This window comes from Eleutherodactylus coqui, chromosome 1 (genome assembly GCF_035609145.1).
Source record: "Eleutherodactylus coqui strain aEleCoq1 chromosome 1, aEleCoq1.hap1, whole genome shotgun sequence".
NCBI lineage: Eukaryota > Metazoa > Chordata > Amphibia > Anura > Eleutherodactylidae > Eleutherodactylus > Eleutherodactylus coqui.
The window spans coordinates 229,163,925-229,183,008 of record NC_089837.1 but is presented as its reverse complement, the minus strand read 5'-3'; the positions used below and the strand labels follow the sequence as shown (position 1 = coordinate 229,183,008).

General features: G+C 39.5%; 1 protein-coding gene across 1 annotated transcript in view; it reads left to right on the top strand.

Annotated features, from left to right (window-relative positions):
* Positions 1-8,906, top strand: part of LOC136631897 (mannosyl-oligosaccharide 1,2-alpha-mannosidase IA-like) — a 199,009-nt gene extending 190,103 nt beyond the window's left edge. Inside the window, exon 12 of the mRNA XM_066606378.1 lies at positions 683-8,906. Coding sequence (XP_066462475.1) covers positions 683-809 — 127 coding nt within the window. The 3' untranslated portion in view covers positions 810-8,906. The remainder of the gene's footprint in view (positions 1-682) is intronic.
* The last annotated feature ends 10,178 nt before the right edge of the window (positions 8,907-19,084 follow it).

Genomic DNA, 19,084 nt, shown 5'->3' with positions numbered 1-19,084 from the left:
ATCTGAGGTTTTCGGCATCTGACGGTTGAGCAGGAGCCTGGCGGTCAGTCAGCTAAGCCACTAGCTTAAAATATGTATGTGCAGGTTAAAAGCACATTAGTGAGGTCAGTAAAATGGTGCATTAGCTGTTGCTAAAGGGTTAAACAGAATACTACCCAATTTCTAGCCTGCCGCTCAATGGATATTGAGGACTACTTCCTGTAGTCCTCTGTGTAATGCTACCAAGTTTGTTACTAAGATACAGAAGATAGACGTGTAGCTGCGACTTTTGACTGCATTGCACTTCCCTTACATCTATCTATAGGATAGACTGACATAACATGCTACGCCCCTTTCTGTCTATCAAACATATGCAGGATGTAGTCCTCTTGTCCTTTGTGGTAAAAAAAAAATAAATAAATAAAAATGGAGACCTGGAAACTTATGGTTACATGTTTAATTCATATAATAATTGTACACACAAGCTTGAAATTGCATATGTTTGTATCCATGTTTCCATGTATGTGTAACATATGTTAAGCACGCATTAAAACATGATGTGAACAGCGCCTTAATATTCGATGCCAGATCTTTTGTTTATGCATCATTTGGAGCAGTCCTTTTTGCCAAGTCCTTGTGTGATTATAAATGGTTAGTGAAGACATATACTGTATTTAAGTTATAACTACTTCTGTCGTTGCAGGTATCTCTACTTATTATTTTCCGATGATGATCTTGTTCCATTAGAACATTGGATTTTCAATACCGAGGCACATCCGCTCCCCATTATCCAAAAGGCTGACAGAACGATAGAAAGCATAGAAAAATAAGAGCAACACCAATTGCTTTTTATACCAGAGATTCACTGCATTCCTGCGACAGTCTGATCTTTCTTTTCTGTCTTGGATCCAGGACCGAACACCCTTCATGTCTATTAAGCATTTATTATTTTTTCTTTCTGAAGTTGTGAACCAACATTTTGCAGTCTGTCATGTTTACGTTCCAATTCCTGGGTGATTCTAGAGCCATTTTTCTTGTGATCTTACCGATGACTGTGAATTGAAAGCACCTTTCTTCTTGGACATTCCATTTAGCGTTCGACAACCATCCTTGGCCATATAGAATAGAACAGTCTGCACTTTTTGTTCCTAAGTCCACTTTCCTTTCATTTGACTGCAAATATTCTTCCTCCTCTGTGAGGAGATTGTCTGCTTTAAGCTGTAATATTTTGCCATGTTGCAAAAAGCCATAATGATTAGTATAACGAACGACTTCTTTTTCCTTTCCAGTTATATGTGAATCTGATTTGTCTGAAACTCTCCGAAGACAAATTGTGTAACTGTGACATCTTCCTTTTATGCGGGTTTTCTTTGGTAAAATGTTCCGAACTATTTAGTTTCTAAGAATAGTGCGATAGAATGACTCTGTTCCATGCAGACATAACTTTTTGGCAGTGGCCCAAGTTTGTTTTTGTTTTTTTATTTTTTTTTATAAATAAGTGTTAAATTAATAGCCATCTAATATGTTCAATGGAGCTGTTCTTAAAGTATTTTGATTATAAGACTAGATTTATCTATACCTATCTATAAATATCTGATCTATAGACAATCCAGGTGTGGCAAAATGTCAAGATTATTTTCCTAGGGCAATACGTTGCTTGTCCTTTATAGTAGAATATTTCATGTGACTGGAATATATTTTCAGAGCATAAAAACATTTGTAAACCAGATTTGAGGTAATTTTTCGTTTATTTGGAACACATCTATTGAAGTTTTGCTGGATATTTTAGGAGTGTCATACCCACATTCCATGGCCCAGAATGAGCCGTTTACTACAACCAAATGCTTTGCTGTTAAATCCCCAAGCTCTAGCTGTCTGTATTACATTTTTAAGGAAATTATTCCCTTCAGTGAACTTTTGTTGTGGTGTCATTGAGTCAGCGTAAAAGATATTGATCCGCTTCATAGAAGAAAAGCATCTCTTTCAGTCATTGGGCTGGCAGGTGCTGCTATTGAAGCAGGGAATGTACACTTTAGTACATGAAGGAGCAGAGGCAATAGAAGTGGTTACAGATAGACTGCTATTAATGATTAAATAAACTCTCCATAATATAGTTTAGCGTGAGGACTCCACAGCGATAGTGTTACCAGTAAGTCTCAGTAAAGTCTCTGCATTATCACAACTTGTTCCCTTCTTAGGAAGCATTGAGGTCTTTTAACTCAACCGCTGTGTTTTCATTGTTCTGCCAATGGAAGTGGCTCGTTCTCAGTAAGAGACTAGCGATCACAGAGGTGTAAGTTGTGCCACAACTAGAAAGAGTGTGTGCTACTGGTTGGAGGAGAGCGGCTCACTTACAGCGCAAGAAGCTCCATCAGAGAACTTAGGGCACAGCTTCCCACAACCTTGAACTCTGTTTCAGAGGGCTGTACAGGTGATGCTCTGCTTTGCTATTCTGATTACTCATTATATGAATGTCTGCCTATGACAACTTGTCTTTGTTCCTATTTCTGTGCTAAGGTCTTAATATATCTTTTATAGCAGTTGAGCTTTGTTTTTCTTAAGCTGGTTTCACACGAGCGTATTATAGCTGCATTTGTGCATCCGTCCCGCCCTAGGGAGGTTGTACTGACCAGAACTCGGAACACCTTAGATCCCTGTGAAGCTCTGAGTTTAGGTCACTATAGCTGCACTTGGGCTGCAACACACCTCTGTATTACAGGTGCATAAATGCAGCCATAATCTCGTGTGAAACCAGCCTTATACAATATGACTAGGATAGGGAATGAATGCTTAGAACTCAGTTTTTAAGATAAAAACAGTTTTAAAGCTATATTAAAAATGGCACAAAAATTTGAACCTATTGTATGTACAAAAATGAAGAAACCTCAGGGGTGGATATTCACTTTAAGTATCTTCTACAGTGCAAACTCTTAAGTATTCGTGAGGCATCTTGCATGCCATTTCTAGTCAGCCATTGTGTACTACCACTAAACCCTTAAACAGGTCTGTGATTTAATTATTTTGACAAAGTCCTCTTATTTTTAAGGGTTTTTTCCCCTCACTCTTCACTTGATTTTGAGTTTGCTTTGGGAGTACTTGTTTTTTAACATTCCAATCATCTTTATAAACCATCTTTGAATTATGAATTGAAAAAAAAGACCAAACCCCTGTTCATTGTATCCAAAGACCAGATATATTGTCTCTATATATTTTATTATGGTTTTATTCTTGCACAAGGTTTTGTTAAACTCTGTCCCAAAATGGAAATAAGCCTAACACCACTGAATTGCATAATAACTGATTTGTTTTCTTATCACATTGTTATGTCTTATTTGAAATAGAATGAAAAAGCAATATATTTGTATATTGTAGCTAATTGTTTTTGTGACGTCACACTGCTGTAGTGTTGCAGCAGAGCTCGGTATTAGTGTATCTTGACGCCACCACAAGTAGAAGTGGAGTCAAGATACAAGGAGTTAGACAAGTTGGAGGGGCTCCGCACAAATGCAGAGGGGTGTTCCCACCATATCAAGCTATTCTCTATCCACCGGGAATAACTGGATAATTGGTGGGGCTTTGACCACTGGGACCCCACCAGTCCGGAGATTGGCAGCAGAGAACATGCATGCACACCTCTGTTATCTCCAGTGGTCCCACTGAAGTGATTGAAGCAGAGTTCAAAGTCCTTTGATAGTCCCATTACAATGAAGACACACATGTGTGTCCTCTGCTACTTGTCACTTTGAGATGCACTAGGGCTGGATTCTGAGGAGTGGTAAGGATTTCAGTGGTTGGACCACCCATAGATCAGAAAGTGATCCCCTACGCTGTATAGGGGGATAACTTGCTGTGTTGGAAATAACTCTTTAATGAAGGAAGTCATCTCATGTGTATCCATTATAGCCTATGGTCTGTGTGAAAACCGTTTCTGCATGTCTTATTCTTGTCTTTAACATTGGGGAGAATAGGGCATGCAATATCCACTGCCCCCACAGATTGAATGTCCATGTGCTGTCTGATGCGAGTTGCGCTGGAGATTCTCAGGTGCAACTCTCATGAGGCGGTCTAAATTTGGCCTAATGCTCACAAGAAGCCATGTTATAAGAATATAAGATCAGCTGCAGAAAGTAATCTATAATGAAACACTTTACAAGCTGTAGGTTTAATTTTATTGGGTGATCTCATTGCCTCCATTTATTCATTAGGAGGTGCTGTGCAATATACTGTAATTATAGGCAGTTTCTTTACTCTTTTGATATTTTGAAATCTGTATTCTTATACCTTCCTTATATAATATCAAATGTCTTTAGAGACTAGACCTGATCACTCATAATTATCTATGCTAATTAGTGCATGACCCTTGCCTAATTATGCAAATGGGTAGAGATCTTCTGAAGGGATCTCTAAAATTTGACTTTGGGGACAAATTTAGTTTATGGTTATGGGTAAATATGACATATATTGTGTCAGCTTTACAAGCTGTGTGAATATGGAATAAATGGACATGAATACGGTGTTTGAAAACTCTAGAGCAAAATGTGTAACTATGGTAAAGCTATTTCAGACTGTCAATTGGGTTCAAAAGTAGAAATACTTCTCTTGCCATCCAAACCCGCCTCTCTACCTCCAATTATGTTAATGCAAATTGTTCTAATGATGACAAACTTAAAGGGGTTTTCCAGTAATAGTATTTCCCTAGAAAACCCATTTAAAGTGCCTGGACTCACACAGATGGCTGCACACTGTGTATTAGTATAGATCATTAGTCTAAGACACTACAAGTACTTTGATTGACCAGTGCTGCCCTTGTGAGCAGCACTGACCAATAGGAGCAGCCTGTAGTGTCCTAGACTACCAATGCATACTAATGCACCGTGTGAATCACATAGTCAGAGAAGCGGTGTGGCCATCTTTGTCCAGACTTGGAGGGTCTCTAACATTTAAATTGCGAAGATCCCATTTGTCACATTTTCAGGTATTTTATAGCTTATAAGTTTATATCATGCTAATACTTTAAGGCTGAACACATGTGGCCAAAGTGTAAATTGTGCCTGAGAAACTGGGACACAACTTGCATCGTACAGCACACGGAAACGCATCTCTCCAATCTACACGTAACTTGCTCATATGAAAATAGACAAAATAGGACATGCCGTAATTTTTTTTCCCATGCAGAGCATCAGGCATTTTAACAGCTTCATCTTCTGTAATGGAGACTTTTTGTACAATATATGGACAATGCATAGCCCAAAAATATGGCCATGTGCCTTTGGCGTAAGGGCTTATTCACACATCTGTGTTTTTTGTTTGTGTGCAGTCCATGTTTGCGACGGGCTGCATACAGGACAGTACATGAACCCATTGATTTCAATGGGCATTTTTTTTCTTTCTACAGACCCACGATCCATTTAAAGAAGAAACAATTGGCAACATGTTCTATTTTTGTCCATGACATTGAGGAGAATAGGGCATGCAGTGTCCACTGTCCCCACAGCTTTGGCAGCACATAGATGTGTATCCGTGTGCTGCCAGATGCAAGTTGTGCCCAAGAATCTCTGGCGCAACTCGCACAAGGATATGTGAATAAGCTCTAATGATGGTTTCAAGTTGATTCAAAACAATAAAAGCAAGTGTGCACAAGTCCTAATGCATTTTCTCCATACATTGACCAAACATTCTCAATTCTCTTCAGTATTAGTGTTCAATTTTTTTCTTCTTTTCACATTGAACTAATATAGCAGTTATACAATCCCTTCTGCTCGTAAAAACCTTTATAAAAAAAAGGTTTGAAATTTATGCTGGAGTAGTTTGAATTTGAGAGCATCTAGTGAACCGGTAAAAAGAAAAACGTTTGGTAGACTTAAGGCCGATTTAGACATACAGATTGGAAAACGCTGGAAAAATCGATCTCGTTGCCTGAATGTCAGCCATTGTGCACTTCATTTTTCATCGTTTCATGTTCAGTTTCAGCCTGCATAAAATCATCGGCGGCGGCTCGTTCACTTCTCATTACATTTAAACAAATCTCAACGACCTGCCTGTCCAAACATTCTGCACGAGTGCAGTGACATCACTTGCTCATGCGCTCTGTCAAATGAGAATTGGCTTGTGTAAAAGGGGCATTAGCCAGTAGAGTAAAATCTGACTATTCTCAGTAAGCAAAACCAAATAATCTTGTAGATGATACCTTTTAATGGCTGTTGAAAAGACAGGATATTATGGCAAGCTTTCAGATCTACTTGGGGTTCTTCATCACTTTAACATCAGGGCAAGACACAAGTATTATTTCTCCTTAGGGAGCGCACCAAGAAGGTTAGTAAGAAGACTTATAAGGACGTCCATGCTCCTCACAGTAATAAGCAAATCACTAGCCAAGCCAGGATCCCACTGCACACTGATGAGGGGGGAAAAAACCAAAACAGCTGTCTGTGTATGGATTCTGGCTTGGTTTTCAGTTCCCAATCATTGCTCTACAGACCTGTATAATGGTCAAACATTGATTTGCAGGAATACTACCATCCAATAAATGGCGCTGCACTGGCATTGTTCCATCTTCTTTATTGGTAAGGCACAAATCACATTTCACTTTTTGATGATTTGAGTCCTACAACCCTCTGGAGTGCACAACCTGCAGCTTGCAAAGCCATTCTATACTATCCTCAGCTATCAGAATACAGACCTGTTTGCCTATATCCTATTGGGCTATACTGAGGTCAAAAGCCTGCTGTATCAAGCTGATGGAATAAGATAGCGCCATTCTCCTTACTGAACTTATCACAGATACAAACACAACAAATTTTACATTGATTGTGATACCACAGCGCAGAAAGTTATTTTAACCCGTTAAAAAGCTATCGTCTTGTCTTAACATAAGAGAATCCATTGTAAATGAATTCAAAGTGTAAATAAACCATCCTGATATTCGTGGTATTAAGAGTCAGCTAAAGAAAAAGACATCTGTATCTGGGCAGGATTTGGTAAATACATGTGATTGCCCTCTATGCTCAGCCGTGGCATGACTGGTATTCTCTCTGAATCGGTGTCATGTAACTCTCCTTTAAGCAGTGCACTAGTCATAACACAGTGCATCAGTTTTACCTAGAGTGCTCCTTTAGGCCAGCTTCACATAAGCATAAGTGCAATTTCTGTCCACAGGGCGTGTCAGTGGAACATCCACCCATAAAGCATTTATAGCCTATACTTGTTGATACACCATAATTTTTCTTGTGATCCTTCGAAGTTGTAGAATCAGGAAATGTGGTCTTGAACCAGGAACGATTGTGCCCCCTGCTCTCGAGTCGCTGCATTGATTTCATTCACTTTTGCTATACAACTGTCTTAGGATTGCTGTGAGGGGGACCTTTAAATTGTTTCCTGTGGTTGCCTCCAAATTTGCACACCTCAAAAGTCATCATTTAGCCCAGATCTAAATGGTTCTGAATCATCACATAAACTGAAATATGAGGAGAGAATGTCCTGGGGAGCTATTTGACCCGTCTTCACAGACATCTACAGCATTGGAGTAGCGAACAATTAGTGAACAAGCCAATTTTTTTGTTCCCCCCCCCCCCTGCATAAAATATAAAATGAACGATTTATCGTTCAATTGTCTGCATTTGCACTGAAGAATTATCATTAATTGTCGCCTCTTTAAACTGTAATCATTCCATGGAAAAAGCCTTTAGCGTATTATAAATGAATGACCTGGTTTACTTCAATGTGATCAACACCAAATGATAAGCACAAATACTTTTTATTTGTAGTCGTCAGACACCACATGGCACTGCCCCCCCCCCCCCCCCAACCATTACAGTGGGAGCTAACAGCGGAGTATGGTTGTACTGTAAACTGAAGCATGGTGACAAACTTGGCATCCTTTTACAGTGATACTATGATTTGCATAAGAGTAATTCCATTATATGATATAATATAAAGTTCTCTTCTGAGCTTGTCAGGAGTATTCATGCTGTTATCCTCCCAGTGCACTGCAGGTCATGGTAGCCCGCAGTGCATTGCTGGTGGGTTGGATAACAGTCCTAGGAAATCTGAAATTCCCAAAAATGCTGCAAGTGTAATCAGATAACATGCATAGTGAAGCCAAGACTTCATTCAAAAGAATAACTTCACATCAAGCGTTAGGATTTACGTTTCTTTCATTCCTATCAAACTTTGTTGGTAAAGTGGTGGTAAAGGGGGTTTCCGGGACATAAAAAAAAAAAAACAGGATTAAAATAGTATGAAATAAAGAAAAAATGCATCTATTTTGGCAGGTCCTCGTCCATGCTGCAGCTGCGGTGCCCACATGGAAGAATCGGCAAGTGGTCACATGTCATTCATTGTGCAGCACTCAGCCAATCACAGGCTTCAGTGGCTGTGGAGGAATCACTGCTGAATCCTGTGATTGGCTGAACGCTTACATGTATGATGAATGGCATGTGACCATTCGCTGCTTCTACCAGGTTCTGAATAGCAGGTACTGAAGCTGCAGAGCTGGACAGGGAGCCGCAAGAATAGGGAAGTCTTCTTTTTTTTTTTCTTTATTTTACAATATTTTAAGCTATAGAATTTTTTTTCTGATGTCCAGGAAAAACCCCTTTAGGATTTTGTCCGTTTTATAAACCCTTATTCCCCAAAAATTCCTGCTCTTGAAATTAGCCGGATGCGTTCCATTCATTTCTAAGTGCATTTGAAACAAATTATAACTGGTATTTTTTTTTAGTTTTTTTTTTTTTTTTTTCTCTTTATTAAAAAAATCCATTTTTGTTAGTGGCACCTTGTGTTTTTCTATGCATTGAGATTTATTTTTTACATTTCACCTTTATATGAATCTAAAAATTTAGGGTTATGTAATAGATTAAAATGCACAATTTATAAGAATTATATTTGTAAAATTCTATTGTGAATAAAGTCTTTTATTCTACATGAAATGGTTGTAAAGTCTCACTGTTTGGAAATCTTTTTTTATGTACAGTACTCTATACATAAGCGAGAATAACCTCAGGTTATGAGATTTTGTTACTGTTTATTCTTCAAAACAGTTGTGCAAACATATTCTTCTATAAATCGATAAGCCACCATCCTTACTTGGATATTCCAATCTGTCAATCATGGCTGAGATGGAAATACCTTTCTGTATGCTATGGCCAGGTGTGAGATTACAGATTCAGTCAAGATAACTGTCCCACTGTTTCCGTAACCTCTATAGAGCTGAAATGGGGTGAAACAGCTAATTTAGTGGTTTTTGGAATCCCAACTACATCTAGCCAAGGCATGCAGATGGGCTCCCCAGAACAGCTATGATTGACTGACTGTGTTGAGCATACCTCTTTAGGATGTGCTGGATGCTGCCATTGCTGCTTCTGATTTGAGTTTTTCCATCACTACACTATTTGTCAGGGTAACTCTAAGTACAGCACCAATCAGGCCCACCCCACTTGCCCCGCTGCCGGCGGTAAGAAGAGACACCACACACACGGAGGTCTGGTATAATTCCTCACACGGGACATGGCTGCGCTTCGCCTTTATTACAGATTACATGAGATCTTATACCCTTTGTCTCATCACCAGGAATGGGTGATGGGTTCATAACCATATATGGGAAGTCCGGATTTCCGGCCTGAGACAGTGAAAACAGTCGTTATCTTGCTACGGCGCCTCTGGCTTATGTACAGAAAATCACGTATTCAATTAACTCCAGTGCAAAGAATCACCCACTCAATTCTAAGAAAGCGGCCAAGCATGCATTCTCCATATCTCTTCCCTCCTCCACTTTAACCTTCATCCTTCGTCTGGTTCTTCCTTTGCTGTACATTTTGTCTTCGCCTGGCAAGGCCTTTGGCATATCTGGTATAAGGCGACGTATTAAGTTTTTTTTCATAGTACAAATGAGAATAAAGTTAGTATACATAAAAAGAAAGGCACATAACTATACCTATGTAAATGTATATATTCCAGTGTTTTCCTTTCTACCTACAAGGATATATATATATATATATATATATATATATATATATATATATATATATATATATATATATATATATATATATATATATATATATATATATATATATATATATCTCCTTCTCAAACCCCCCTAAAAAACTTAATATGGCGATCAAGTACCAGGCCTCGCACTCTTCCTCGGTCGCCTCTCCCTTGCGTCAGGGTTTCTCCACTTCCTGTAAGTCCCTACTCCTAAAAGGGGGGGGATCCCTACCTCACCTCAGAAGGAGGCCATGGATTCCCTGGGCTTATTTCCGGGCATCCATACCCTCTATCTGTACGAGTTAACACCCCGCAGGGTGTGCCCTCGCCGGAACCTAAGGTCTTCTGCACTATCCCTAGGCAAATGGGAATTCCACTGACAGTCCATCTTATGAGACCGGGACAGGCGCAGTACTAGTACATTTCTCCATTCTTCTGGTAACGTACGTGGTTGGCATTATCGGAACTGGCTCTTCATCTTTTTCAAACAAGGGAAACGTTGGTGTCACATTATCCAGTCCCTTACTCATACTCTTTTTGATCAAAGGGATAATACACATACAGGAAATTACATACCCCACCTCTTTCTGCTAAAATCATATCCAGGGCCACTCTATTTTGGAACGTCATGGATGCAGTGGGCCCTAACTGGTCAGCCAACCCTTGTAAAGCATCCCTGGTGTAGTTTACAAACCTCTGCTGATTGTAATAGATATAATTCATCCAATCTACATTATTATTAACAGTGACAATAGCAAATAAGGACTCAAAACCTGCTTTAACCTGATTTCTAGAATTAAATTCATCTGGCACCCCCCTTGACACTCCTATTGCATCTATGTATACATGTGGGTCAAAGTTACCACCTGGAGCGTCAACTTCTCTCTTAGCACGATGCGGTGTTGGATTCTCACCCTCAGTGTAGTCTTCATATTGCACATTTGATTATATTAATTTGTTCTGAAACAGGGGGCTAGTGTACAGTAGTCAAAGGTGTGTGTTAGAGGAATTGTACCACATTATAGCATGTAAAGGATATACAGGATCATTAGTTTTTTCAGTGCGAAGTGTGGATCCAAGTGGGCTTTCCTTTGAGCTTGACTGCAGTTGGGGTGGTAAGCAACATCTGGTAAACATTCAAACAGGGTTTCTCTCTCAAACTTTTTCACATAGACCCTGTCACCTGGTTTCAGATTGTGACACTCATCTGTAGGACCTGGGAGAAAAGCAGAGACTGCAGAATGCATTATTGACAATTCCTTGGAGGGACCAATGACAAAATTAACAAGAAAATCATTCCCCAAACTCAGCTACTGTGGCATGTACCCTCCTAAGTAAAAGAAAAACTAATGGAAGACACTCAATTCAAGATTTGCCCATTTCCTCTATTGTCTTTTGTATCTACTTTCCCACAACTCCGTGGATGGTAGAGTGTGTGGAAAGCCTGGAATATACCCAAAACAGACATGATGTGTTGCATTATTTCACCTGTGTAGTGTGTACCTTTGTTTGACTCAATCACCTCCGGTACCCCGTATCTGCAGATTACCTCATTCATGAGCTTCTGTGCGGTTACCTGCTTATTTACTTTGGTAACAGGGTAGGTCTCCAACCTGAAAAACATCAACAACAACAAGCACATATTCATGCTTCCCAACAAGTAGGAGCTGAGTGTAGCCAATTTGCAATCCCTGAAATGGGTAGAGTGGTCTAGGCAAGTGTTATGTGGCAAATTTACTTCTGTCCTGTTGCTTACGGCAAAGATCATGCAAAATTGGACAAATGATGCAGCAGCTACAGAAAACCCAGGAGCCACCCGTCCTCGTTCAAGCGTCGACACCATTGTTGCTTTGAGAGGTGTGTCTTTCCGTGCGTCAGCTAGGCCATCATGGGGCACAGGGACTGTGGTGGGCAAGTGCTGTTGACTGTTCGCCATACACCGTCCCATTTTAGTCCATTTTTCCTTTTCTTCCTTGCTGGCTTGTAACTGTAAATTCTTTAGCATATCAAAGTCCGAGTTTTTATCAAAGTCCGAGTTTTTATCAAAGTCCGAGTTTTTATCAAAGTCCGAGTTTTTATCAAAGTCCGAGTTTTTATCAAAGTCCGAGTTTTTATCAAAGTCCGAGTTTTTATCAAAGTCCGAGTTTTTATCAAAGTCCGAGTTTTTATCAAAGTCCGAGTTTTTATCAAAGTCCGAGTTTTTATCAAAGTCCGAGTTTTTATCAAAGTCCGAGTTTTTATCAAAGTCCGAGTTTTTATCAAAGTCCGAGTTTTTATCAAAGTCCGAGTTTTTATCAAAGTCCGAGTTTTTATCAAAGTCCGAGTTTTTATCAAAGTCCGAGTTTTTATCAAAGTCCCAGTTTTTATCAAAGTCCCAGTTTTTATCAAAGTCCCAGTTTTTATCAAAGTCCCAGTTTTTATCAAAGTCCCAGTTTTTATCAAAGTCCCAGTTTTTATCAAAGTCCCAGTTTTTATCAAAGTCCCAGTTTTTATCAAAGTCCCAGTTTTTATCAAAGTCCCAGTTTTTATCAAAGTCCCAGTTTTTATCAAAGTCCCAGTTTTTATCAAAGTCCCAGTTTTTATCAAAGTCCCAGTTTTTATCAAAGTCCCAGTTTTTATCAAAGTCCCAGTTTTTATCAAATTCTTCTTTTCTTCTTTTCTTCCACGGCTTGAGGGCCGCTGCTTTTGCTGTGTGGCCTGTGATGGCTTTGCCTCTCGCTTCTCTGGTGTAGGAATTGGTGTGAGCTTTCCACCTTGTCAGGTAGAAGTAGGGTCTCCGTGAGACTCTGCACTGCTGCATCATTCTTAATTGGCTGTCCTGCTGAGGTAAAAAACTGTCTGGCCTTCCATGTTGGGCCGTAATCATGAGCTATGCCAAATGCATACCGGGAGTCAGTGTAAATGTTTGCCGTCTTACCTTCTGTCACTCTACTCGCCTCAGTGAGGGCCTTTAGATCCGCTTCTTGTACTGCGACATGCGGAGACATTCTGCTTTTTAGGACATCTTGTTGTGTAACCACTGCATATCCAGTGTGGAGTCGTCAATCACCCTGGTACCATCTATTAAAAAACAACTCAAAATATGCATTATTAACAAGGGCTTCAGTAACTTTTTTTAAAACTTAAATTTTCTTGTTGCATCACTGCTAGACAATCAGGCTGGTATTATATTTAAAAAAGATTAGAACCTTGTTGCAAAAAATTAAAAAATTTAAAAATGGCTTGTAAAAAAAAATAAAATTTAAAAATGGCTGATGATTTGCAAAAAATTTAAAAATGGCTGATTTGCAATACCTAGATCACCTATGCCTTCTCCCCCCCCCCCCCTTTGAACCCGGGTACGCAATTGGAAGAAATAGTAGCCGGGTTCAAGTTAGTACAACATTGTAAAAAGATTTGATGGATGCAGATAAGGCCTGTAAGATACTAGCACCAACAACAGACACATGAGTTACATCAAGGAAGAATAATCTACAAAACATCTACTAATATTGGAAATGTGATATTCCTTTAAGTGAATTCATTATTAGTCTGATTCTGCCTGTAATGTCTTATCAAATTTGAGACAGGAGAAAAAAAACCAAAACAAAACAAAAACTTTTACTAGCTGCTCAAGCTCCTCACCCCTCCCTTGGACAAGAAGGATGAAACATTACGTACTATTACATCATCTAGCTCCACCCCTTCGATATTGGCTCCGTGCGTCTTTCTTCACAGCTCATTTCAGCTGTACAGTCTACACGTCCACATCTCAACCAAGCAAAGTCCCATGCATGGGGAGGACTTTTATCCCCAGTCAATATCTCTCATCACAGCCTAAACACGGGTCACTAACTCTCATCCATCCATGCTCTCAAGTCTGCTCCGTCACCCCCCATTGAAGGTGTACCAGTACATACAGATGCACAGACAAAAAAAAGTTTGGCAAACATACATACATCAGTTGAAAAACATTGAGGTGAGTGCTATAATCTTACAAAGTACATGATTCTATTGAGATGAGATTGTGAATGAGCGCTATCTTTGACAAATTATGTGAAAAAAAAAATTTGCTGAGTGACTGAGACATTCTATCTTTCTTATTTACTGAAGCTATTATATGCTGTATTAAACGCTGAAGTATTTTAGAATACGTGGGTATTTTTCAGCCCCCCCTTGTCTTTCTTTCTCTGTATTTGACCCTGAACAAAAAGTGAAGGCTGAAAGCCCCCACCTTTTCAAAACATGTCTTATCTCTCTACGAATATGAAACACAGACTGAATTGTTTTAGCTTAACTATTCCCTGCATTTGAACTCATAATTAACACACATGCTGGGACCTTGCAACATTCATTTTCAACCCCTGTATAAGTAAGAATATACCTTAGAAATTGCTATATTTCCTGCCTACTAAGACAGTATAATTAATTAAAATAATTTCAAGCCTTCATTCCTTTTAAGCAAGCAGAGATATTATCCAGGGTTGTTATTGCATTTTCTCTCGCTTTGTTATCTTCTTGACCTTGAAAAGCTTACACAAGCTCGCAGCTACATGTCAACAAAACCTTCTCTTCTAAAAGCAAGCTCAGTTAACTATTTGCACATACAGTATATACATATATATACACACATATATATCCATATCTATTTGTATTGTATTATACACCTTTTCTTCTTTCTCTCTGCCAACAAATCACATGCATTGTAACTTTCTTCTCGACTTTGCCTGCTCCCCTTATTTCTCTCCCCTACCTAACTGCCAATATAACCTTCAATAGACACTCTCCTGACGCCCTCTTGATCACTTACTGTACTTTTCAACATTTCACTTACGGATACTTTCTTAAACAAATAATGTGTACATACCTAACTTTCTCTGACTGTCTCTCTCTCTCCTCCTCCTCCAGCACTTTCTAGCAAACCTTGATCTTCCAAGGCACCTCTCGGTCCTAAAGACCTCCTCCCAGACACCATTTTTGTAATCTACCGTGCGGGTCGATGTCACACATTTTCATAAGTTTTCTTACATTCTACAGATTGTAACTCCCCTCCACCAATTCATCCGCACGGTGGCAGCCCTTGAGGGGCTCTGTCTTCTTTAATAAGGTCTTACGCATATTAGAACATCAACCATAATAATAATAACACGCTCCATAGAATGCATCCCTCTTAATTTTCAAATTGTCAGCCCCTTATATACCGGCAAAACAACCGAGGGTCCCTTCTCCTATGAAACCAGCCTCATAAAATGCATCTCTCTGAAATCAAATCATTAGCCCCATATATAAGGCAAAACAACCGAGAGTCCCTTCTCCTATGAAGCCTGTCTCACAAAATGCATCCCTCTTAATTTTCAAATTGCTAGTCCCTTATATACTGGAAAAACAACCGAGGGTCCCTTCTCTTGTGAGACTAAATGAAAAGAAAGAGAAAAAAAAACTTCTGCAGATACAACAAACAACCTTCACTATCGTTAAAACACTACGGACTTCAAAGTACAAATAAACTACAGACTAGTTTCTGGGTGACCTATTGGTGCGCATATCACGGTCAGTGGTCCATGACGGCAAACCCGGAGCCCACACGAGTTACCGTGTAGAACTCTTAACCCAACCCGTCCGGTCACAAACCACAGATAGTCAGTCCTGCTGCAAGACTCGCAGTGTAAAACACAACATAAATATATGCTGGTCTTACCTGGAGTTCTGTGAGTTGATCAGGCTCGGTTTGCAGCAGGACGGCTTCTCCGCGGCGTGGATCCGGGTGGAATGCGTTGTAAGCTCCGATTTTGTCGCCCCAGTTGGTTGCGCCATTTGTCAGGGTAAAATTCTAAGTACAGCACCAATCAGGCCCACTCCACTTGCCCCGCTGCCAGCGGTAAGAAGAGACACCACACACACGGAGGTCTGGTATAATTCCTCACACGGGACATGGCTGCGCTTCGCCTTTATTACAGATTACATGAGATCTTATACCCTTTGTCTCATCACCAGGAATGGGTGATGGGTTCATAACCATATATGGGAAGTCCGGATTTCCGGCCTGAGACAGTGAAAACAGTCGTTATCTTGCTACGGCGCCTCTGGCTTATGTACAGAAAATCACGTATTCAATTAACTCCAGTGCAAAGAATCACCCACTCAATTCTAAGAAAGCGGCCAAGCATGCATTTTCCATATCTCTCTTCCCTCCTCCACTTTAACCTTCATCCTTCGTCTGGTTCTTCCTTTGCTGTACATTTTGTCTTCGTCTGGCAAGGCCTTTGGCATATCTGGTATAAGGCGACGTATTAAGTTTTTTCATAGAGTTAGTACAAATGAGAATAAAGTTAGTATACATAAAAAGAAAGGCACATAACTATACCTATGTAAATGTATATATTCCAGTGTTTTCCTTTCTACCTACAAGGGTGTGTATATATATATATATATATATATATATATATATATATATATATATATATATATATACGCACATATATATCCTTCTCATATTGATGACTAATCTTTAGGAATAATTGATCGAGGGTCTGCCGCTCCTGATCACCGCTGATGACAGTGGCACTCTTCAAACCATTCTTTAGGTCCATACCCGGGCACAGCACCGTACATTGTATATTGGCTTTGCTTAGTATTGCAGCTCAGTCCCATTCATTGGAATACAGTGGGAAAGGGTGAGAGGGATCTAAGTTCTGGGATCCTCTGTTGTTGGATGTTGGATGTCGAATATCAACAGATAAAATTTAGCAAAATCAATAAATTAGAATTGTACTTTTATTATTAGAAACCAGCAAGAAATTGCTGCTTCCTAATAAAATGCAATACTTGCTGATTCCTGGTAAAGTGCTTTTCTAGTTTATCGATTTCTATTCTATCAATATCCAACAAGTTGTGCCAGAACCTAGATCCCTCTCACCCTTTCCCATCATATTTGGTTGCACTATTATGATGTATGGTCAATCAGCGTACTAGGTTGGCAGCACCTAACAATCATCCTGCATGTGTGACTAATCGGCTACTTGTCTGCCACCCTACCTTGTGCACCAAAAACTGAAACGTGCTCTACCCTTCCTTTTGGTTGACTATTAATTTGAAAGGGACTGAGCTGCTACCAGACCAGGTGACCAAAGTATGTGACATCACAGGCCTGAGAAGAGGATAAGGCACTCACCTAAGCACTGAGGACTCTTCAGTCAGCTGATCGGCGGGGATCCCAAATGGCAAAGGTTGAATTTCTCCAGTGCAGAATGTTTTAACTTACTAGCTATGGAGAGCTTAAAGTGAGTCCATAGAACACTAAGTTAATGTGGCTTAACACTTGGGCTACCTTCCCCCCGGGCTGTAAAGTGTGGATTCTCCAGCATTTACAGTATTAGATTGAACATTCAATTAGATGATTGGGATCTGTTCTCTTTCCTCGCTTTTTTTTCTGAGGTTCCTTCTGTAGAATGACTTGGAGAATCTCTGAAGGCCACCATCTGCTGAAAGGACTTGCCATTCATAGTAAGCTTTTCTTTTCCTTTTTCTCAAAAATCTGTCAGTTGTGGTGGTCAAATGTGAACAGAGCCTGAAGGACATCCCACATCTGCTTTTTTGGATCCTGTGTTGGAATCTGAACTTATTTGCAGGTCCATGAATAGAGTACATTAATATGACGTTAGTTTTAGAACTGAAAGTTTATTCTTATTCATTAGTGTTTTGATGAATTGATAATTTTATATTCTTAAAGGATCTGCCGTTAGCATTTTGTGCATGCTATCATTAATTCAGTTGTTGCTGCATCTGAATTATTCATAATGAATGTTGACATGCATGCGTACAGGCTGAAATTCTATTACAATTCTAAATGAATGAAGATACCTCTGATGGGATTTGAACCTATTACTCTCTGATTCAACAGAGTGTGGGATATCAACTGTTAATATAACAATTAATCTTTCATAGAATATTGAGATAAATGTATCCTATTGAGACAGCCCGGAGATATTTTATTACGTTTAGAAATTGATTACTGCACTATCTGTAATATGTTAAAAATAGAAAACTATAAACCATAAAAATAGAACTAGTACACCAATAGGCAGTCACGTGTACTCAAAGCTGATGTTCCTAATTTGTAATTCAATTTGTACTAATTGCAAAACATTATTAACCAATGATACGAATGGCATCACTCACCACCAAAGCAAAATGTGGTTGTTAACCTTATAATTTCATAGCCCCAAGCTGCAAGCCTTAACATGGCTAATCGGAATCTTTAGCCTAAGTCTAACACTATGCACTGTGAGGATTAGGTAGTCTGCAGATTGTGACGGACATCTTGAACAGCAGAAAAATGTACCAGCAGGTAATATCCCCTGCCCTCTCTGTTCCTAGTACAGAAATTTGTCCCAAAACCAGAGGTTAATTTTAAATTTTTGGTCTGATTTCTTTTTTGCCAATTTTTGTAAAGTCTTGTGGAAGAATAAGGTCAACCAAAACAGTCTCCGATTCAAAGGGGTGGGCCACGCCAGGTCTTTCCCACCCGCAGCATGTAGACTGACTACTCTCTCTCTACACAAAAGGGAAGATTAACTCTGCTCAGTCAAACTTTCTGCAGCGTTTCAGAATAAAACAGGGGCAGCGGGCATCCCTGCTCCAGGTTCAGGCTGCCCATGATATCGGCAACATGAACTCGGTGATGGAATCCCTTTAAACACATTTTACATTGTATTGGGCAGCAGCTGAATTCAGTAGGATAAGGGCAGCCATTCAAAGTCTTTCTACGGAATCTGGTCATTAAATAGATATTACAACATCTGTACTGTACACAACGTACACATTAAATCTAAATCTTAAGAAATTGTCACTGGTTTAAAAACCATTCCACAGAGCCTTGACAGAGCATGAACAAAGAATTTGTAAAAATCTGTTGTCCAGAAAAGCATAACTCATACAGATGTATAGGTACAGGTAGTGTGCACCTTAATGCAAACAGTTCTTATACCATATCTTACACATGTAGGAAGATCCAGGGGTGTATTTAAAACAGACCCGATGGTCCGAGGTTATAGTAAACCTTTTTTATTCCAAGTTATACCACGCGTTTCGGCATATACAAATGCCTTTTTCAATTATACACAGTTAAGGATTTCAGTTT